General features: G+C 46.7%; 1 protein-coding gene across 7 annotated transcripts in view; it reads right to left on the bottom strand.

The window, feature by feature from the left end:
* EFR3B (EFR3 homolog B) overlaps nucleotides 1–23,429 on the bottom strand; it is a 417,050-nt gene that overhangs the window by 309,811 nt on the left and 83,810 nt on the right. For 5 of the 7 annotated variants that reach the window (XM_068280081.1, XM_068280080.1, XM_068280087.1 and 2 more), the window contains exon 3: nucleotides 16,188–16,256. The exons of the other annotated variants lie outside the window; for them this stretch is intronic. In XM_068280081.1, the coding sequence (XP_068136182.1) occupies nucleotides 16,188–16,256 (69 nt within the window). The remainder of the gene's footprint in view (nucleotides 1–16,187; nucleotides 16,257–23,429) is intronic. 7 annotated transcript variants of the gene reach the window in all.

Raw genomic sequence — 23,429 nt, 5'->3', positions numbered from 1 at the left:
CACACGGCAATACATTCTGACGTTACTACAATGTAAATGTAGATACAGTAACACAATGGCTACTATAGAAATGCTGCAATTATACATTTTTGCATGTATATTAGCATATTTCCATATATAATAATGAACCTAAACACCTATACATATATAGGCTGGTTTCTTACCATTGCAGACGTGGTGGTGATCAAATAGCGCTAAGCATTCCATCATATTGTCCTATGTATCGTCCTTGGTCCTCTTAGAAGCCTGATCTGATGCCCTTGGATGTCAGATGACCTGCTGCTGGCAATTATCCAGCCACCAGGCTTCTGCCTGCCTGCAGTCGCACTGGCATGCCCGGCGGTGACTCAGTCCATGTCCTGTGATGATACCCCCTATCGCTTAGGCTCAGTGTCCTCTCTGCATGATCACTCCATCTGCACCATGTCCTCGCTCAGAGCTGACAAGAGCACAAGTCCTTCTCTGCATCACTCCTATTGTTCAGCTGTGCATTAAAGCACCATATAAATGTATACATCTATAGAGTGTGCTTTCCCTGCCCCCCCTCTGCTGTGTTTCTACCAACACTGCTCATGAAATGAATGTAGTAACCCATCCCCCCCTATTCACAAGATCACCGGCAGGCCAGACTGAGATGAATGAACTCGAGATGTAATTGGCTGGCGCTCGCTCTGCGCTGCGATTGGCCCCACCACCATAACAGTATAGTAACAGTATAGTAGGATTATAAAGCCAAGCTGAACACACAGGCTTGTGCTTTTCTTAGGGAGCAGAGCTAGTCCTCTGTATAGAATGGATGGATGGGCGGATGGTGAGAGAGAGAGAATGATTGACACGATGAAAAAAACATGGACCAATAATGAGAGAAGGAGAAACATACATACAGAGAAAGATAATAATAATAATAATCCCAGTATTTGTATAGTGCCTTTCTCCTGTCGACTCTTGTGAGGCAGCCACTAGAGCGCGCTCAGTCGGCAGCAGCAGTGTTGGGGAGTCTTGCCCAAGGTCTCCTTACTGAATAGGTGCTGGATTACTGAAAATAAGAAGACGAGATTTGAACCCAAGTCTTCTATATCAGAGGCAGAACCATAAACTCTTAAAGGGGCACTATGGCGAAAAATGTTAAAATGTAAAATATGTGCAAACATAAACAAATAAGAAGTATGCTTTTTTCCAGAGTAAAATGAGCCATAAATTACTTTTCTCCTATGTTGCTGTAATTTACAGTAGATAGTAGAAATCTGACAGAAGCGACAGGTTTTGGACTAGTCCATCTCTTCATGGGGGATTCTAAGCAAGGCTTTTATTCTTGATAAAGATATTCCCTAAAAATGATGCTGGCCAGCTTCCCTGCTCCCTACACAGTTTTTTTTTGCAGTTGAACAGAGCAACTGCCATTCACTAACACTAAGTGCTTTTGAAAATAAATAAATCCCTCAGAATCCCCCATGAAGAGATGGATTAGTCCAAAACGTGTCACTTCTGTCAGATTGCTACTACCTGCTGTAAGTGACAGTAACATAGGAGAAAAGTAATTTATGACTCATTTTACTCTGGAAGAAACATACTTCTTATTTGTATATTTTTGCACATATTTTAAATTTTACAATTTTTTTGCCATAGTGCCCTTTTTAACCATTACACTAGCCAGCTACTAATATGATGGATGCATAGGTAGGTAGATAGATGTGTGGCGTAGCAACAGGGGGAAAAGAAGATGTGACCCCCACCTGGGCCACTGGATTGAACACTCCATCTAGCGCCCTCCTGCAGCGGCTGCATTGACTCTTCAATGGTCCTGAAGGCATAATGATCATCTTAAAGTGAACCTCTGGACTAAAAATCGACTCAGCAGCACTGAAAAGGCTTGGTGTTTCTTTAACAGTATCACAGCATCAGAGCTTTGTTTCTCTTATACAAGCCTCATTTTTAGCTGCACAGAAGAAAACTGCCCGGGCTTTTTTCCCCTGGTGCTGTGCAAAGTATGATGGGATTTCTGATGTTGTTGCTCTCGTTCTGCTGTTTTGGTGCAAATTTTTTTTTTTTTTACATTTTGAATTTGACATTTGAAGCCTAGCGTGTGCAGCTGGGAGGGGTTATCAGGACACAGGACAGTTGGAACTGTGTCTCCTGCTCCTTGTCACCTCCTTTCAACCAAAAAGATGGCTGCCCCATGACAAAGATGGCAGCCCCCATGAATCACAAACATTTGCCTGTTCTTTTAAAACAGTGTGGGTAAAAAAAAATATTACCTATCTATTCTAATTAACATAATTAATGTAACTTAATGACAGTATGTTTTTTTAGGCTGAAGTTCCCCTTTAAGGGCAGAAATCACATTGAATGCTAAATTGCAGGCCTAAAGTGCTTTCAAACATCTTGCATGTGTATACATCAATCAGGGAGTGTAATTAGAGTACTGCTTCACACTGACACACCAAACTCACTGTGTAACGCACTGCAAACAGCTGTTTGCGTAGTGACTGCCGTGCTGGACTGATGCGCAACATGGCCAGAGTGCAGGCCGTGGCAGTTTTCCAGCCCATATGGTTGCCGGGCTGTGGTAGCTCAATGATAGAACAGTGACTGTCCAGCTGATCAAATTTGGTCTGTCCACAATGAAGCAACTACCTTATTATCTTCTTGTATGTAGGTAGGCATAGGTAGGAGTCCCAGTATAGGTAGGTAGGCATAGGTAGGAGCCTCAGTAGTTAGCTAGGCATAGGTAGAAATCCCAGTATAGGTAGGTAGGCATAGGTAGGTGCCTCAGTAGTTAGCTAGGCATAGGTAGGAGTCCCAGTATAGGTAGGTACGGCATAGGTAGGTGCCTCAGCAGTTAGCTAGGCATAGGTAGGAGACCCAGTATAGGTAGGTAGGCACAGGTAGGTGTCCCAGTAGTTAGCTATTCATAGGTAGGAGACCCACTATAGGTAGGTAGGCATAAGTAGGTCCCCTAGTATAGGTAGGTAGGTAGGTAGGTGTCCCCGTATAGGTAAGTAGGTGCCCCAGTAGTTAGGTAGGCATAGGTAGGTGTCCCAGTATAGATAGTTAGGCAGGGCCTGGCTGGCACAGTAATAACAATTACCAAGGTCCAGCTGCAACAGATAGGGCTGTAGAATGTCAGTGAGCAACACACACACAAAAAAAAAACACATCTGGAAAACATTAGCTCTCAAAAGAGCTGTTGAGGGGTGCTATTTTAGCAATAACAATCAGCCAGGAGCAAGCCAACACCAAGAGCCTAACTAATCTTTCCCTAGGAGAACAAGTCTGCAGCAGCTGTCCCTAATCTGTCTCTAGCAGGCACACGAGTGAGTGTAATGGCCAGCGAGCCTGCCTTATATAAGGGGGGGTGGGGCTCCAGGGCTTAGTGTAGCCTGAATGGCTACAATGTGCCTGCTGACTGTGATGCAGAGGGTCAAAGTTGACCCTCATAGTGCATTATGGGGCGAATCGAACTTCCGCAAAAGTTCGCCTGGTCCAGGCGAACGCGAACCCCCAAAGTTTGCCTGGAACCGTTCGCCGGCGAACCGTTCGGCCCATCTCTAGTGGTGGTCCATACCATATCATGAATGCAGAGAGCAAGGGATAGAGGGAGATAAAAAAGATGGATAGAATATGGTGCAAAAGTCCATTTATTTCAGTAATTCAACTTAAAAGGTGAAACTAATATATGAAATAGATTCATTCAATGCAAAGCGAGATATTTCAAGCATTAATTTGTTAGAATTTTGATGATTATTTATTTAAGTATTTTTATAGCGCCGACATATTACGCAGCACTGACTCTACAGAGTATATTTTCTTGTCACTAACTGTCCCTCTGAGGAGCTCACAGTCTAATCCCTACCATAGTCATATGTCTATGTATGTATTGTGTAGTGTATGTGTCATAGTCTAGGGCCAATTTAGGGGGAAGCCAACTTAACTGTATGGTTTTTTTTTGGGATGTGGGAGGAAACCTGAGTGCCCAGAGGAAATCCACACAGACAGAGCATACAAACGCTATGCAGATGTTGACCGGGCTGGGATTCGAACCGGGGACCTAGCACCGCAAGGCAAGAGCACTAACCACTACACCACCGTGCTGCCCATGGCTTACAGCTTATGAGAACCCCAAAATCAAAACCTCAGAGCATTAGAATATTGTGAAAATGTTCAATATTCTAGGCTCAAAGTGTCAGACTCTAATCAGCTTATTAACCCAAAACACCTGAAAATGGTTCCTATTTCATGGATTAGGTTCACCCTTTAAGCTGAATACTGATATAAATGAACTTTTGCACGATTTTCAATTTTTTTGAGTTTCACCTGTATGCTGCTGTATATTGAATGTAGCCCAGCACTCCCAGTGATGCTTGGCCTAGGCTGATTAGCTATGCAGAATCCCTTCCCCCCTCCCCCCCCCCCCACCGAAAAAAAAAAACCTGGGAGACCAAGTATATTTTGTGCTGGTGTAATACAATATATAATGTTGATAGCGCTGGGTGATAGTAATAAAATCTCAGTTTATTAACAGTGCAGTTATGCAGTCAAATTTATAGGAAAAAATCATATGCACTAGTAAGGTAGTATTGATATACTAGTATGATGCACAGATCAGTTAGATCTCCATGTGCATGCACAATGGATAATCACACCTCTCATGCGCACAAACACACATGGGCAATATTGTGCCCGAGACTAGCTGTACTCCACTGGAGGAACAAACACTCGACCTGAGGAAGAAGCTTACGCCGCGAAACGCGTTGTCTTTACTAAGTGCCCAATAAAGGTTTTTTTCTTTTATGAGCTACTAGAAGACTACTTATTCAAGGTAGGAAAAGCATGCCAGTTTATTTGTGTGTTCACGACTACATCCTATACTCGTGTGTGATACTCCGAGTCCGGGGCACATCCTACCCCAGCCCCACTGGCGAACTCAGGGGGCTATTCCGGGTGTCTGGAACCTCCCCCCTGCACTGAGCTGTGTATTCAGCCAGGGAAGCCCGCATAATATAAACAGCCTCATTCTCCCTCCTTTCTTACTTCTGGTGCCTCCCTCCAGCTAATAGAATGAGAGAGGCAGCCGAGCTTCCCTCACAACCCTCACAAGAAGATGCAGCCTGCAGTGAGAGAATGTTGATTATGGAGTCCTGGACTCTCCACAGCACAGAAGTGTCAGACATGATGAAATTAGAGTGCAGGCAAGCTGGTAAATATACACAGCATGATGCAGAGCTTGCCTGGACTCAGGGTCTGTGGGCAAACATCTGTCTGGTCTCTCCCCATTGTTATAATGACTGCATGTGTGGAAAAGGTGTGGATAACAAGCTGAAAAGTTTTTGACAGTGCCTAGACTCCAGGAGGGCTTCTTTCTGACTTGTGTGAGAGACTGACAGGGACAGGAGTCCGATTACAGGCAAGTAGCCTGTGTGATGTGGGACTTCAATACAGATAAGTTTTCTGCTCCATCTCAGGCTATTCTCAATTTCTCCACTCCTCTCTCTGGGCTAGTGCACGTCAAAATGACAATAGCAATCACTAGCAATTTGTGAGTGTGATTTTGTGAAGTGATTTTCAGTGCGATTTTTGAATGAATTGCTCAAAAACATGCTACATGCAGTATACCTGCGATTTTGAAAAAATCACAACGCTGCTGTGGGAACACCCTCATAGGGTAACATTAGCCAAGCGCTTTTCAAATCACTGTTGATTTGAAAAACGCTCAGAAGCACTCTTGGTGTGCACCAGCCCTCCCTCATTCACCTTTGTTTCCCTCTTCCCCTAGAGCTGACTGTGTGTTCTTGTCTTACAGGAAAGCTAAATAAAAGTGCAATCCTGGTGAGGCAAAATATTATTATTTAGTATTTATGTAGCACCGCCATCTTCTGCAGATGCATATATCCCTGCATCATATGGGTATCGCTTGCGCTATGTGAAACTATGTAGCATATTCCACTGAATTGTCCAAACTAAGTCTATCTCCTGTTCCTCTCTTGGGGAGTTGTTCCAGCGCTGTACCCCGTTCACATTTGCTGCTACCAGAAGCCCTCAGAAACACTAGTGTCCTTGAGTACTTCCAAAGATAGGCAGCTCCGTAATACGCCAGCGCACTTTTGTGCATGGGCAGTATGGAGCCACCTGTATTCGGAAGCACTCGGGACATACGTGCTTCTGGACCTTTCAGGAACCCCCCCCCCCCCTTAAAAATCCTGCGTTTGCCCCTGAGCCTCCACTACTCAGGGATTCTCACTGTCCAGAGTGGACTTTTTGAGGAGCAGCCACCACCTTTGTATCTACTAGTGGTGCTCAAATACCCCTTTTCAAAATTCGAGTTAGGTCGAATTCGAATAGTAAATTATTCGAGATCAGTCGAATATTCGAGTCGAATAATTTTTACTATTCGATTCGACCTCGGAATTCGAGCTCACTATTCGAGTCGGTATTCGAGCTCATTATTCGAGCTGACTATTCGAAATGGCCTTAAATAGCTTCCAACACTTGTTTTGAGGGTGAATGATGCAAGAAACCTCTTTTTTTCCAAGTAACAACAGCAAGTGATTATGTGGGGATGTTCCTTTAAAAAAAAAAAGTTGAAAAGAGAAGTTGTATCCAGAAATTTGTTCAGTACTGTATATACTTCTTCTTCTTCTTCTTTATCTTCTATATCTTCTTCTTCTTCTTCTTCTTCTATATCTTCTTCTTCTATATCTTCTTCTATATCTTCTTCTTCTTTTATATTGTCTTCTTCTTCTTCATCTTCTTCATCATCATCTTCTTCTTCTTCATCTTCTTTTTCTTCATCTTCTTCATCTTCTTCTTCATCTTCTTCTTCATCTTCTTCATCTTCTTCATCTTCTTCTTCTACTTCATCTTCTTCATCTTCAACTTCTTCATCTTCTTCTTCTTCTTCATCTTCTTCATCTTCTTCTTCTTCTTCTTCTTCTTCATCTTCTTCATCTTCAACTTCTTCTTCTTCTTCTTCTTCATCATCTTCTTCATCTTCTTCTTCATCTTCTTCTTCTTCTTCATCTTCTTCATCTTCTTCATCTTCATCTTCTTCATCTTCTTCTTCTTCATCATCTTCATCTTCTTCTTCTTCATCATCTTCATCTTCTTCTTCTTCATCTTCTTCATCTTCTTCTTCTTCTTCATCTTCTTCATCTTCTTCTTCATCTTCATCATCTTCTTCTTCTTCATCTTCTTCATCTTCTTCTTCTTCATCATCTTCATCTTCATCTTCTTCTTCTTCATCATCTTCATCTTCTTCATCTTCTTCTTCTTCTTCTTCTTCATCTTCTTCATCTTCATCTTCTTCATCTTCTTCTTCTTCATCTTCTTCTTCTTCTTCATCTTCTTCTCCTTCTTCTTCTTCTTCATCTTCTTCTTCTTCTTCTTCATCTTCTTCTTCTTCATCTTCTTCATCTTCTTCTATATCGTCTTCTTCTTCACTTATTTCTCTTTCCAAATTTTTTTTTTTTAAAGAAATGCAGCTATTTTTGAGCGTAAGAAATAGCTGGTGGCGCACGCATGTTGGAAGCGCCATTGTATGTGCTCCCTGGCAGTGGAAACACACAGACAGCAGGAGGTAAATTCAGCAGCAGGAGGAGGAGGATGAGTGTGTGGCAGCAGGCAGTCAATGAGGCAGGCAGCGTGACATAATAGCCCTGGTTCCTAGCGGTGATACCAGGGCTGTAAATAAACACAGCAGGCAGGAGGTCCCAGACAGCGGTCGTGCAGCCCACATTGTGTCCAATACACAACTGGGACAACACAGTTTTCAACCCAGGCACCTCAGAAAAATTAAACCTTTTTTTTTTTTTTATGGTTTTGTAGTTTTGTTTTTACAACAAATTACACAGACAGATATAGCTATTTTTTGACGTAATAGCTGGTGGCAGAGTGGCAGCAGAAAGTTAAATCTGTGTACCCTGGCGTTGGGAAACACAGACAGACAGACAGCAGCAGCAGCAGCAGGAGGAATGGAGGAGTAATGTGAGCAGCTATTGTTTGACGTAATAGCTGGTGGCAGAGTGGCAGCAGAAGGTAAATCTGTGTACCCTGGCGTTGGGAAACACAGACAGACAGCAGCATCAGCAGGAGGAATGGAGGAGTAGTGTGAGTGTGGCAGCAGGCAGGCAGCGTGACATAATAGCCCTGGTACCTAGCGGTGATACCAGGGCTGTAAATAAACACAGCAGGCAGGAGGTCCCAGACAGCGGTCGTGTAGCCCACATTGTGTCCAATACACAACTGGGACAACACAGTTTTCAACCCGGGCACCTCAGAAAAATTAAACCTTTTTTTTTTTTTTTTTTTATGGTTTTGTAGTTTTGTTTTTACAACAAATTACACAGACAGATATAGCTATTTTTTGACGTAATAGCTGGTGGCAGAGTGGCAGCAGAAGGTAAATCTGTGTACCCTGGCGTTGGGAAACACAGACAGACAGACAGCAGCAGCAGCAGCAGGAGGAATGGAGGAGTAATGTGAGCAGCTATTGTTTGACGTAATAGCTGGTGGCAGAGTGGCAGCAGAAGGTAAATCTGTGTACCCTGGCGTTGGGAAACACAGACAGACAGCAGCATCAGCAGGAGGAATGGAGGAGTAGTGTGAGTGTGGCAGCAGGCAGGCAGCGTGACATAATAGCCCTGGTACCTAGCGGTGATACCAGGGCTGTAAATAAACACAGCAGGCAGGAGGTCCCAGACAGCGGTCGTGTAGCCCACATTGTGTCCAATACACAACTGGGACAACACAGTTTTCAACCCGGGCACCTCAGAAAAATTAAACCTTTTTTTTTTTTTTATGGTTTTGTAGTTTTGTTTTTACAACAAATTACACAGACAGATATAGCTATTTTTTGACGTAATAGCTGGTGGCAGAGTGGCAGCAGAAGGTAAATCTGTGTACCCTGGCGTTGGGAAACACAGACAGACAGACAGCAGCAGCAGCAGCAGGAGGAATGGAGGAGTAATGTGAGCAGCTATTGTTTGACGTAATAGCTGGTGGCAGAGTGGCAGCAGAAGGTAAATCTGTGTACCCTGGCGTTGGGAAACACAGACAGACAGACAGCAGCAGCAGCAGCAGGAGGAATGGAGGAGTAATGTGAGCAGCTATTGTTTGACGTAATAGCTGGTGGCAGAGTGGCAGCAGAAGGTAAATCTGTGTACCCTGGCGTTGGGAAACACAGACAGACAGCAGCATCAGCAGGAGGAATGGAGGAGTAGTGTGAGTGTGGCAGCAGGCAGGCAGCGTGACATAATAGCCCTGGTACCTAGCGGTGATACCAGGCCGTAAATGAACACAACAGGAGGTCCCAGACAGCGGTCGTGCAGCCCACATCGTGTCCAATACACAACTGGGACAACACAGTTTTCAACCCGGGCACCTCAGAAAAATTAAACCTTTTTTTTTTTTTTATGGTTTTTTGGTTTTGTTTGTAAAACAAATTACACAGATATATAGCTATTGTTTGACGTAATAGCTGGTGGCAGAGTGGCAGCAGAAGGTAAATCTGTGTACCCTGGCAGTGGGAAACACAGACAGACAGCAGAAGGGCAGTACACAGCAGCCCACTGTAGGTGTAAAATGTGTGGCTGCAGGCGACGTAATAGTCAAAGTGAACCAGGCTGGCTTAGTGAGCAGGAGCCAGGAGGTGGTAAAGGGTGGTAAGGCACATTAACGATGGTTCTTAGCCAGTTCATGTCCCCCTCTCGCCGACAACAGGGGCCAGGAACTCGCCTTCCACCCACGCCTGGTTCATCTTGAGAAACGTCAGTCTGTCCACAGACTTGTGAGACAGACGTGAGCGTTTCTCGGTGACCACACCACCAGCTGCACTGAAGCAGCGCTCGGACAGCACGCTGGAAGGGGGGCAGGACAGCACTTCCAGGGCGTACTGCGCCAGCTCGCTCCAGATCTCCAGGCGCTTGACCCAATACTCCATGGGATCAACAGGGGCATCGCTGTCAAGCCCGCTGTAGGACCCCATGTAGTCAGCCACCATGCGGGTCAGGCGCTGGCTGTGACCGGTGGAGGATGCTGCTGCATGCACCTCCTCTCTAGTCACTGCTGCCGGAGCCTCTACAGTCCTGTAGAGCTCGTGGCTGAGAGACAGCAGGTCTGTGGGGCGCTTGCTGCTGGATGCAGGCACCTGCTGCTGCCTCTGTGCTGGCTGCTGGACAGTGGGGGTGGAAGGCTGGGGGAAGGCTTCCTCCAAGCGCTCAACAAGGGCCTGCTGCAAGCTCCTTATTTGTTGCGCTGGGTCTCCTCCTGCAGATGGCAGGAACTGGCTCAACTTCCCCTTGAGGCGTGGGTCCAACATCATGCTGATCCAGATGTCCTCCCTCTGCTTCATCTGGATCACCCTGGGGTCTCTGCGCAGGCACGTCAGCATGTGCGCTGCCATTGGGAAGAGGCGGGCCACGTCTGCTGGCACATCGACGGCAGTGCTGCTGTCCTCATCCTCCTCCTCTGCCTCGTCAGCCTCATCCTCTCTCCACCCCCGCACCAACTCAGCTGCACTGTGCTGATCCCCCTCATCAGCAGCAAGGTCAGGGACCTCCACCAAGTCCTCCTCCTCCTCCCCCTCAGAGGTGGACTGTGCAGCTGCTTGCCGCTCCTGCTGGTCCAAGGCTGCCGCTCCCTGTTCCAGCAAAGCATCGAGGGCCCTGTTCAGCAGACAAACCAGGGGCACCCACTCGCAGACCATAGCATGGTCCCTGCTCACCATGTTAGTGGCCTGCAGAAAGGGAGCCAGCACTAAGCACATCTGCTGCATGTGCCTCCAGTCATCATCGGGGACGATGGACGGGATGTTGCTGGTCTTGTCCCTTCTCTGAGCGGCGGAAACAGTGGCCAGGGCAAGGTACTGTTTGACAGCGCGCTTCTGTTCAACCAGACGCTCCAACATCGCCAGGGTGGAGTTCCAGCGAGTCGGAACGTCAAGGATCAGCCGATGGCGTGGCAGATCCAGCTCCTTTTGCACGTCTTCCAGGCTCGCACAGGCTGCAGCCGAGCGCCGGAAGTGACGCACAACGTTCCTTGCCGTTTCCAGCAGTTCGCCCATCCCCTGGTAGGTGCGCAAGAACTTCTGCACCACTAGGTTCAGCACGTGGGCAAGACAGGGGATGTGGGTCAGGTTTCCCCTGTCTATTGCGGCAACCAGATTGGCCCCATTGTCGGCCACCACCTCTCCGACTCTGAGGCCTCTGGGGGTCAGCCAAATCCTCTCCTGCTCCTGGAGTTTGGCCAACACATGGGTTGCCGTCAGCTTGGTCTTCCCAAGGCTGACCAAGTGCAGCAGCGCTTGGCAGTGGCGGGCCTTCACGCTGCTGCTGAGGCGGGGGGTTTGGCCAGGTGTGCCGGAGGATGGCAGAGGATCGGAGGAACCTGCTGCAGTTCCCCTGACCCTGCGGGGTGGCACCATCCACTGTGTTGCTGCTGCTGCTGTGCCCGCTGCTGCTCTCCCATCCTCACCCCCTTCCACCAAGCTGACCCAGTGGACAGTGAAGGACAGGTAGCGGCCTGTCCCGAAGCGGCTGCTCCAGGAGTCCATGGTGACGTGGACCCTTTCACCAACCGCGTGCTCCAGCCCTCGCTCCACATTGGCCATCACAAAGCGGTGCAGTGCAGGAATGGCCTTGCGGGAGAAAAAGTGTCTGCTGGGGAGCTGCCAGTCTGGGGCTGCGCAAGCAAGCAGCGCACGAATGTCGCTCCCCTCCTGCACGAGCGTGTACGGCAGGAGTTGGGAGCACATGGCCCGTGCCAGCAAGCCGTTCAGCTGCCGCACGCGACGGCTGCTGGGAGGCAGAGCCCTAACCACCCCCTGGAAGGACTCGCTCAAAAGGCTCTGGCGTGGCCTTTTGCTGGCACGGGAATCAGCAGACACAGCGGAGGAGGCCACTGAGGACTGGCTGCCAGAACAGGCCTCAGTGTCGGCGGCAGGAGTTGCAGAGAGGGGAGGAGCAGTGCGTTTCCGCACTCCTGCTGGTGCTGCTGGAGGAGCAGGAGGGCGGGTGGCTGCTGTTGCTGCTGCTGCTGAAGGCTGTGCAGTGATGGGTGTGGTGCCACTGCCAGCACCAGATGCCTTCAGCCTCTGGAACTCCTGATGCTGGTGGAAATGTTTTGCAGCAAGGTGGTTGATGAGCGAGCTGGTGCAGAACTTTAAGGGGTCTGCACCTCTGCTCAACTTCCGCTGACAGTGGTTGCAAGTGGCGTACTTGCTGTACACTGTGGGCATGGTGAAAAAGCGCCAGATTGGTGACAGAAACATCCCCCTACGGCATGGAAGCGCTGCTGCCTGTCTCCCTGTGGTGGTTGGGGGTGGGGCTTGGGGGGCTTGGGTGCGGCTGGTGGTGGTACTGGCAGATGCTGCTGCTGCTGCTGCTGCTGAGCCTGAGACACCAGCAGGCTGTGGGACCTGCCTACTGCTGCTGCCAATGCTTGCAATGATGCGCCTCCTTGCAAGGCCCACAAGAGCATCCTCCTCCTCCTCCTCAGAGCTGCTGAGGACGACATCCCCTGGAGGTGGTGGCACCCAGTCTCTGTCTGTCACCGGGTCATCAACATCCTCCCCCTCCTGAAACATGTCCTGCTGGGATGAGGACCCCCCAAACTCCTCTCCTGATGCATGGATGGGCTGCTTGACTGTCGCCACAGTCTTGCTGTCCAATCCCTCATCCCCCAAAGTGCCCATCAGCATCTCCTCCTCAAGATCGCCAACAACAGCAGACAATTTACTCATGATGCCTGGGGTCAAAAGACTGCTGAATGACAGGTCGGCGAGTGACGGTGAACTGGCCTCCTCCCCAGACCCTGCTGGGCGGCTGCTGCGAACAGGGGTGGTGGTGGTGGTGGTGAGGGTGGAGGCCTCAGATGCAGAGCTGATGGCGGGCTGCTCATCCTCCGTCATGAGTTGCACCACAGTGTCTGCATGCTTTTCCTCAATGGGACGTTTCCGACCCGGCTGGAGGAAAATCGGAGCAGGTGCTACACGCTGCTGTGTCTCTGCAGCGTGAGTTGCAGATGCTCCTGCTGGGCGGCGCCCAAGGCGTCCACGGCCAGTGGCTATGGGAGGAATGTTAGCCACTGACGCTGCTGCTGCTGCTGCGGAACTGTGCATGGTGGCGCGCCCGCGGCTTGCCACAATGCTGCTCCCTCTCCTCCTGATTCCCTTGCTGCCCTTCCCCTTGCCCAAACCGCGCTGGCTGCCACTTCCAGACATCTTCGATGTTTTGGGCGTATAGACAAAAGTTTTTTAAAAGGGCGGGTGAAAAGTGGGGTACTTTAATGGAGTGGGTTGGTGGGTGAGGTGACTGAGTGAGTGTCCCTAGTACAGTAAGTAAGTAGTAACAGTCAGGAAGTACAACTAGCAGTTACAATAATCAGTAGTAATCACAAGTAAATTTAGTGTGTGTACACTACAGACAGTGAGTGCACGCACGCGCAAACACGCGCAGGAGCTAGCCTATGAACAGTGACTGAGTGAGTGTCCCTAGTACAGTAAGTAAGTAAGTAGTAACAGTCAGTAAGTACAACTAACTAATTACAATAATCAATCAGTTATCAGAAGGAAATAGAGTGTGTGTAGTGTGTACACAGACAGTGAGTGCACACACGCAGGAGCTAGTAGCCTATGAACAGTGACTGAGTGTCCTAGACTCCTAGTACAGTAAGTAGTAACAGTAAGTACAACTAACTAATTACAATAATCAATCAGTTATCAGAAGGAAATAGAGTGTTTGTAGTGTGTACACAGACAGTGAGTGCACACACGCAGGAGCTAGTAGCCTATGAACAGTGACTGAGTGTCCTAGACTCCTAGTACAGTAAGTAGTAACAGTAAGTACAACTAACTAATTACAATAATCAATCAGTTATCAGAAGGAAATAGAGTGTGTGTAGTGTGTACACAGACAGTGAGTGCACACACGCAGGAGCTAGTAGCCTATGAACAGTGACTGAGTGTCCTAGACTCCTAGTACAGTAAGTAGTAACAGTGAGTACAACTAACTAATTACAATATTCAATTACAATAATCAATCAGTTATCAGAACTTGGAAATAGAGTGTGTGTAGTGTGTACACAGACAGTGAGTGCACACACGCAGGAGCAGCTAGTAGCCTATGAACAGTGACAGTGAGTGTCCTAGTACAGTTACAGTATATAACTACAATACTAATACAATCAGTAGTAAAGGACAGCAGAAATACTGGTATAGAATAGAGAGAAATAAACAGAGGACAGGAGGACAGCTGCCCACACAGGCAGGCCCTGAGGCCTAAAGCTGTAAGCCTGCAGCAGCTGGCCTGTCTCTATGTAACACAAAAGCTACTAACTAAAATACAATGTCTAACTAACTAACAACAATATAGGTGTGTATAGGAGGTGTATGTGAGCAAAAACGCTAGGTAAATGACCACAATAAAGCTCTTGCTAAGCCAAAGCACAAAGGAGCAACTCTCTCTCTATGCAAGTCTCAGGCAAGGACGGAGAAACGTAACATGGCGGCCGCTATTTATAGGGTAGGGGCTGGCCAGGGTCCCCCTCTGTGATTGGCTGCCGTCAGAGGGCCTGGGAGCCCTCTGATTGGCTCTAAGGACATCAATCTGGGCTATGACGCTATTCGAGCTCGGTACCGAGCTCGAATAGCGCCGTTTGCTCGAATAGCTCGAATAGTGAATGGGCTATTCGAGTGTACGCGAATAGCCCATTCGAATAGCTACAGCTATTCGGAGCTCGAATACCGAGCTCGAATAGCTGGAAAAGAGCTCGAATATTCGAGCTCTGCTGAGCACCACTGGTATCTACACAAGACCGAGTGGGGACGGTACTTCCCCACTTGCTCTTTGGAGTGGTTGCCTTCGTGCAACCCACCCTTATGAGTATAACGGCAATTGTTTTACTCAATATCCCTGGTAACCTATGATAATACACCAGATCGGGCTCCTGGTGTCCATGTGTTCTTTTCTCCCTCTCCAGAAGTCTTGATCAGATATAAAATCAAAAGGAATACTGTCACCGGGAGTGTACTGCGCAAGGCACAGAACATACTGGGCCTGCACAGTACGCTCCTGATGGCTTTAGCGGGAGTGAGGATACGGCAATTAAGGTGCAGTGGTTTTCAGACTTCAAAGTCTGAAATTCCAGAATTGAACCGGAGACGGGGCCGGAGCATTGGTGAGTGGCTGCGTGGGCACAGGATGCCTGCGGGGGACCATTAGAAGCCCCGGGTAAGTTCAACTCATTTTCCCCTGACCCCCCTAAAGTTTTCCTGTAAGGTACCCATACACTACAACGATTTCCCGTCAAAATACAGCAGATTCGATCACTGTGGTCGAATCCGCTGTGAAATCGTTAGCGCAAATGTTGATCGATCGATCTCCACCCAAAATCGATCGATTCAGTCAATCTGTCCAGGCGGAAAATTTAACTCAATTGCCTGCGGGTCATGAGCACGTTGTTAGCGGTGTTCGATACAGCGACGACCGATGCAGAAATACATCACCTGTCCAGCCGACACCAGTCCCCAGGACCCTGCAGTCTCTCACTTCTTCTGGCGTCTTCTCTTCACTTCCTGTCCTGTGAGAAGGCGACGTTCAAACAGTAGAGGGCGTTCCACTGTTTGAACTTTCTGCTTGTCACAGGACAAGACAGGAAGTGAAGAGAAGACAGAACAGTCGCTGGAAGAAGTGAGAGACTGCAGGGTCCCGGGGACTCGTGTCGGTTGGACAGGTGATGTATTGCTGCTGTTGGGGGGAGCAGGAGTGCAAGGCAGGCGGCAACGGCAGTTTCACAGGTTGTAAATCGATTTCATGCTGAAATTGATCCAAAATGTGTGTGCAGTGTATGGGCAGCCATTAGATCCCTCTCTGTCATATTCGATCAGAGAGGGACCTATCTGTTGGCAACTGACCAGCGTATGGCAGCCTTTATGCTGGGAATACACGGCTCGATTCTGAGCCATTTAGATGGCTCGATAGATCATTTCCAACAGGTCCGATCTCCCGCCCGATCGTTTCTGCGCTCGATTCTGCATGGAGGACAATGGGAAAAGATAAGAAAAACGAGCGGAAGATAAGAGAATCGCCTGCATAATCGAGTGCGGAAAACGATCCGGCCCGGAATTGAGCGCCAAAATCGAGCTGTGTATGCCCAGCATTAGCGCCACCTTTATCTTATTAACATATTTTGTATACCGGCTTTGGAGTTATCAGTAGATGAGCATTCCACAGAGCTGCACCTGCCAGCAGTAAAGATGTTGCCACCTGTAATAAATGTCACAATGTAAATCAGGGAGAGGAAAGATTTTACAATGGGCTGGCTAAATAATCTATACATGAATATTGTAAAAAACAAAAAAAGCAATTTTATTCATTATGCTATTTCGACTACAGGTCCTTGTTAAGTGTGCCTGGTATTCATATCCACAGTCACACAGTCAGGGCTGTTTGTAGCCATAAGCAGTCATTCTAGGTCAGGCACCCATGCTACAGCTTGCTGTAGACTTGGTGTTCCCCGGTACAAGGACTGTCAGGGAAGGTTACACACCGCATTGGGCATTTTAGTCATACATTCTCCTCGGGGGCAGGTTTGGCTGTCATATCCGCTCTCTTCTCAGTGCTCAGCATGACACATAACAAGCCCCCAAAGCAGAACCGACATGACAGAAAAACCTGCTGCAGAGGACCTGCCCCAGCAGCAAGTATCTATGTCCAGTGCACTTCCCTGCTGACTCCTGTGCTGGTGAGTATATGTCCAGTGTACTTCCCTGCTGACTCCTGTGCTGGTGAGTATATGTCCAGTGCACTTCCCTGCTGACTCCTGTGCTGGTGAGTATATGTCCAGTGTACTTCCCTGCTGACTCCTGTGCTGGTGAGTATATGCCCAGTGCACTTCCCTGCTGACTCCTGTGCTGGTGAGTATATGTCCAGTGTACTTCCCTGCTGACTCCTGTGCTGGTGAGTATATGTCCAGTGCACTTCCCTGCTGACTCCTGTGCTGGTGAGTATATGTCCAGTGTACTTCCCTGCTGACTCCTGTGCTGGTGAGTATATGCCCAGTGCACTTCCCTGCTGACTCCTGTGCTGGTGAGTATATGTCCAGTGTACTTCCCTGCTGACTCCTGTGCTGGTGAGTATATGCCCAGTGCACTTCCCTGCTGACTCCTGTGCTGGTGAGTATATGTCCAGTGTACTTCCCTGCTGACTCCTGTGCTGGTGAGTATATGTCCAGTGCACTTCCCTGCTGACTCCTGTGCTGGTGAGTATATGTCCAGTGTACTTCCCTGCTGACTCCTGTGCTGGTGAGTATATGTCCAGTGTACTTCCCTGCTGACTCCTGTGCTGGTGAGTATATGTCCAGTGCACTTCCCTGCTGACTCCTGTGCTGGTGAGTATATGTCCAGTGTACTTCCCTGCTGACTCCTGTGCTGGTGAGTATATGTCCAGTGCACTTCCCTGCTGACTCCTGTGCTGGTGAGTATATGTCCAGCGCACTTCCCTGCTGACTCCTGTGCTGGTGAGTATATGTCCAGTGCACTTCCCTTCCCATGTCCTTGGGGGGAAAAAACGCATATAAAAACGCATGAAAAACGCATACAAAACGCAATACATTGCGTTTCCATTGACTTTCAGCGCAGGATAGTCGCAGGAACGAGGTAAGGTGAGTGAGGTTGCTTGCTGGAGGTTTTTGTTTTATTATTTCTGCACGGAGGGGGCTGCCTGATTGGGGGGGGGCACATCTGGCTATCAATAATGGGGGGCGGGGGGTAGCATATGTAAAAGGGGGTGTACATATTTACTGGGGGCATCTAATTAACTAAGGGGAGGGGGATTTAATAATTTGGCACATCTGGGCACCTGGGGGGGCTATAATCATATACTGGAGGCACATTTGGCAATAATGGGGGGGCAGCGCTAATCCTGGGAGTACATCTGGCTATAATGGGGTAATCCTGATCCCGGGGACACATATGGCTATAAAGAGGGGCACTATTCCTGGGGGTGCGTCTGTCAATCTATTCTGGGGCTGGCAAACACAGGGGACACATGTGGCTATGCTGGGGGGGCTGATATTGGGGACACATCTGGCTATACTGGGAGAGGGGGTGATACTGGGGACACATCTGGATATCTATACTGGGGTGACTTTAACTGGCAGCACAGTTTTTATGTCAATAGCACTTTTTATTTCTAAACAGAAATTGGTCAAAATTGAGAAATAATGCATTTTTTAAAAAATGTTCCCACTTTTTCCCATTAAAATGCATAGAGGGGGAACATTTTACTTGGTACCAAATACCCCCCAATGAAAGCTTAGTTTGTCTTGAAAAAAAACGATATATGGATCATTTAAGTGGCACGAGTACAGATGAAGTTATTGCTGCTTAATTTTTACAATAATTATGTAGATATGATTTAGTCAGTGTTTGCCTATTGTAAAATCCTCTCCCTGATTCTGCTGGGAGGTGATGTCACTGGAAGTAGCTGCTGCTTGCTTTTTTTGGCAGTTGGAAACAGCTGTAAACCGCTATTTCCCACAATGCAACGAGGTTCACAGACAGGAAACTGCCAGGACCATGGTCCTCAGAGTTTCTTATGGGAGGGGTTTCACCACAATATCAGCCATACAGAGCCTCCTGATGATCCGTCTGAGAAAGGTAAAGATTTGTCATGGGAAAGGGGGTATCAGCTACTGATTGGGATGAAGTTCAATTCTTGGTTACGGTTTCTCTTTAACTCTGACTGCCATTCCCCCCTGGCAAACACGAGCAGGTGCAGCTTCATGTAGCATAGCCCTAAATAAGAGCATGCCCAGCAGTGTATTATATCAGTGCTTATTTCCTGGTAAGACAATCAATCAACAACGCCAGCCACGTACATCCAGATTGCCACTGTTCACCCAAGAGTAGAATAAAATACAAGGCTCTGATCAATAGGGATTAATGCACATCCACAACCGTAGTTTATTGTGTGGTTATGAATATAGACTAATCCCCATTGATCAGAGGTTTGCAATGAATCATCCTACACATGGCTGAATAGTGGCCATTTACATGTACGTGGCCAGATTTCTGAACTATCTCATCAATAAATAAGCATTGATCTGATACAGTGCTAAAGATCCCCTTATTTAAATGTGCAATACGTGTTAGTGTGATAATCGCAGATGGAGTCTTATTCTGTACTCTTCTCGTTCGTTCGTTATTTCTATTGTTTAACCACTTCACCTCAAAGGATTTTCCTCCTTAAAAAAACAGAGCAATTTTCACCTATCAGCGCTCCTTCCATTCATTCACCTATACCTTTATTACTACTTATCACAACTAAACAATCTATATCTTTTTTTTCCGCCACCAATTAGGCTTTCTTAGAGGGGTACTTTTTGCAAAGAATAATTTTTTCTAAAAGTATTTTTACAGGAAAAAATAAGAAAAAAATGGAAAAAAAATATTATTTCTCAGTTTTTGGCCATCATAGCTTTAAAATTATACATGCTAACGTAATTAAAACCCACACATTTTATTTGTCCCGATTATTGCAACGTTTAAAATTATATCTCTAGTACAATGTATGGTGACAATATTTTATTTGGAACTTAAAGTGCATTTTTTTCAGTTTTGCGTCCATCTCTAATTACAAGCTCTTAATTTATAAAGTAATGGTAGTATACCCTCTTTACATACATATAAAAAAAAAGTTCAGTCCTTAAGGTAACTATTTATGTATTTTTTTTAATTTGTCTTTATGAATAGACGGCGGTGTTCATTCACACGGGGACTTAGATCAATTAATTTTCATTGATCAAGCAGATACCGATTTGCGGTAATGAGCAGCGGTAGCGAGCGGGGGGGGGGGGGAGCGGGAACGTGCGGTGGGGAGGGACTTAGTAGCTACTCCCCTGCACATAGTTATGGCATTTTGCAAGGACGTAGTTACTCGTCCCGAGGTAGGGGAAGTGGTTTAATTGATGTATTTCTTAATTTAAAATGGGCTAACTTAAGAAGGAACTCCAGTGAAAATAATGTAATAAAAAAAGTGCTTCATTTTTACAATAATTATGTATAAATGATTTAGTCAGTGTTTGCCCATTGTAAAATCTTTTAAATCCCTGATTTACATTCTGACATTTATCACATGTTTACATTTTTACTGCTGGCAGGTGATGTAGTTGCTCAATGCTTTCTTGGCAGTTGGAAACAGCTGTAAACAGCTATTTCCCACAATGCAGCAAGGTTCACAGACAGGAAACTGCCAAGAGTACGTACTCAGAGTTTCCTGTGGGAGGGGTTTCACCACAATATCAGCCATACAGAGCCCCCTGATGGTCTGTTTGTAAAAAGGAAAAGATTTCTCATGTAAAAGGGGGTATCAGCTACTGATTGGGATAAAGTTCAATTCTTGGTTGGAGTTTCTCTTTAAAAGAATTAGAGCAAGATTTCGGCTTTGCCGCCTTCATTAGACTTCAATCCTGTTACGTCTGACGAAGGCTGCAAAGCCGAAAGCTTATTCTTATTCTTTTAGGTTCAGGGTCGGACTGGGCCACAGTAGTACAGTTTTTTCCCTCGGTGGTCCCCCCCTCCAGGTCTCTGGTGCCCCCCCCCCCCCCCCCTCCTTGTCTGACAGAACTTCAATTGCTGCCTGCAGCACAAAAAATTCTATTCTCAGTGCTGTAATCCCTCATGCTGAGAGCAGTGGCGTAGCTAAGGAGCTGTAGGCCTCGATGCAAATTTTACAATGGGGCCCCCCAAGCACTCTATACATAACAATTGATACGACACACCAAAACCTGCCAATGGCAACTACAGCATCTGAGGTGCAAGAAGGGGATGGGAAATAGCTTGTTAATGATTACCACTATTCAAAGTATCTATAGAAGTGATTATTATGAGCAAAGGACCAATAGAGAGGTAATACTGTAGCTGAGGGAGGGCCCTTCGGGGGCCCTTTGGCCCAAGGGCCCTGATGCGGTTGCAACCTCTGCAGTCCCAACCTCTGCAAAGTAGGACATTACTTTATATTGAAGGAGGGGACTCTATGCAAAGTTTTGATGGGCAGCAGTGTCTCTGAATTACAATGCTGCTAAGATCATGTACATTTGGCCCTGTCCATAATACATCATGACCAAGTCCACCTTCCGGTGCATGGTCACGCCCTTTTTTCACCGCAATCATGGGATGTGTGGGCCCCAGGTTGAAATTTCTTTTGTGGGCCCCCAGTGTCCCAGTCCGACCCTGTTTAGGTTAGCCAATATATGGCATCACCTGATTCAAAACGTCTTGCTTTTGCTAATGGCTGGCACAGTACAATATTCTACTGCTACTACTTAATTTAAAATGTTAATATGAAGAAAAACTAATGATGACAAAAAAGAACCAGTGTGGTTTGAATGCTAAAATTACAGCTTTTGCTTTTTTAGCAATTTTTCTGCGGTATGCATGGCAAGTGGTGTGGTGGGGGCGTGATTGGGGGTGTGGCAGGGGCGTGTCTTAGATTGTCCCTCTTTCTCATCTCAGAAAGTTGGGAGGTATGCATGACTAGGCCTCACCAGTTTCCCGCCTGCTCTGTTTGTTGTTTTACTGGCTGTGCTGCTTACAACACTGCGTATTATATTGTACACGCATCGTACAAGTCTAGTTATTACATGTATTCTTTGTGTCAGTGTCATTCCTGGCAGTTTTCTAAGAAGCAATTACATTCCTGGGGTTCCCGTAATCCAGAAACAATTGCTACCTAATTTCCCATTTCAAAAAATGCGTTTGAAATTGAAATATAATGGTGGATTAGCATAATCAAGCCATAAATGCGGTAATAGCACAACATTTGCACATCAGTGTTACACCCACACCATGGGTTATAAATAGAGGGCATACAAGGGAAACATTCAGTGTGTAAACTAGAGGAAATCTGGGACAATAAGCACACAGGATGGGTGTACGGAGATCGGGAGAAGCAGTGTGCCTGCAGTTACCGATGAGATGATAACACACTTATAGAAATATGAAGGCTGCCATCAATAACTTCTTTGTTAACCCCTTGCCGACCGCTCCATGCTGATTGGCGTGAAGTCCTGGGGAGGGGTCTTGCATGAGATCGTGTGCACATCTCCATTCGAATGACGGAGCTCCGCTTTGTCATCAGTCTCCCAGCGGCGATCGCCACTAGGGACTGTTAGACGTCTATTTACTGTGTACAGTGCTGCAATCTACAGCATCGCTGTACTGGGGACAGCCGTGTGACACCTCTGGTGTCACCTCTGGAGGCAGAGAAGTGATCCGTTGTCATAGGCTGAAGCCTATGACAGCCGATCGTGCTGATTGGCTGGGAGGGGGAGGGAGACAGGGAAAGAAAATAATAAAAAAAAATGTATTGAAAATAAATAAATAAATATTTATAAAAAATAAATAAACATCCTAGGAGCGATCATAGCCTACCAACAGAAATCTCTGTTGGTGGGGAGAAAAGGGAGGGGGGGATCACTTGTGTGCTGAGTTGTACGGCCCTGCAGCGAGGCCTTAAAGCTGCAGTGGCCTAATTAGTAAAAAATGGCCTGACCACTAGGGGGTTTAAGCCCATGGTCCTTAAGTGGTTAAGTAAGGCACAATTTTTGTTTTTTGTAATAGGCATTTATTAGAACGCCACTTAAAATTAAAGCAAACCAGATGTGAACACAAACTAATTAGATATTGCATTTGCATGGTATTTAACAGTCTTATTTTGTGCTTAAAGAGGAACTCCAGTGAAAATAATTTAATATAAAAAGGTGCTTTATTTTTACAATAATTATGTATACATGATTTAGTCAGAGTTTGCTCATTGTAAAATCTTTCCTCTCCCAGATTCACATTCTGACATGTATTACATGGTGACATTGTTACTGTGGGCAAATTATGTAGCTGTTCTGGCTTTAACAGACAGCTATAAACAGCCATTTCCTGTGTGTGTCATTGTTACATTGTGGCAGTTTGCCCAGAGTACCGTACGGTACCAGAGCCTCTTGTGGGAGGGGTTTCAGCACAAAATCAGTCATACAGCGCCCCCTGATGGTCTGTTTGTGAAAATCATTATATTTTTCATGTAAAAGTGGGTATCATCTACTGATTGGGATAAAGTTCAATTCTTGGTCGGAGTTTCTCTTTAAAAGCTCAGAATTTAAAGTAGACCTAAAGCCAGAACTTCCTCTCTCCTCTAAAAGATAAGCAACAGCATAATAACCATTAAAGAAAAACATTTCTTTGTCACTGCTTACACAGCTCCTCAGAGATGCTGCAGTGCAGTAACTTCCTGGTTTGCTGTGGGCACATACAGTGTGTGCGCAGTATGGAGCGGCCCATCTTCAGAAGCCTGAGTGCTTATGAAAACTGCCAAAGTCTCCACAACATGGAAGAGAGCAGCCCACGACCAAATTGGTCATAGACTGTTAACGGGGACCTGCGGTGG

This window comes from Hyperolius riggenbachi, chromosome 4, assembly GCF_040937935.1.
Source record: "Hyperolius riggenbachi isolate aHypRig1 chromosome 4, aHypRig1.pri, whole genome shotgun sequence".
Taxonomy (NCBI): domain Eukaryota; kingdom Metazoa; phylum Chordata; class Amphibia; order Anura; family Hyperoliidae; genus Hyperolius; species Hyperolius riggenbachi.
This window is presented reverse-complemented; position numbering and strand designations above follow the sequence as displayed.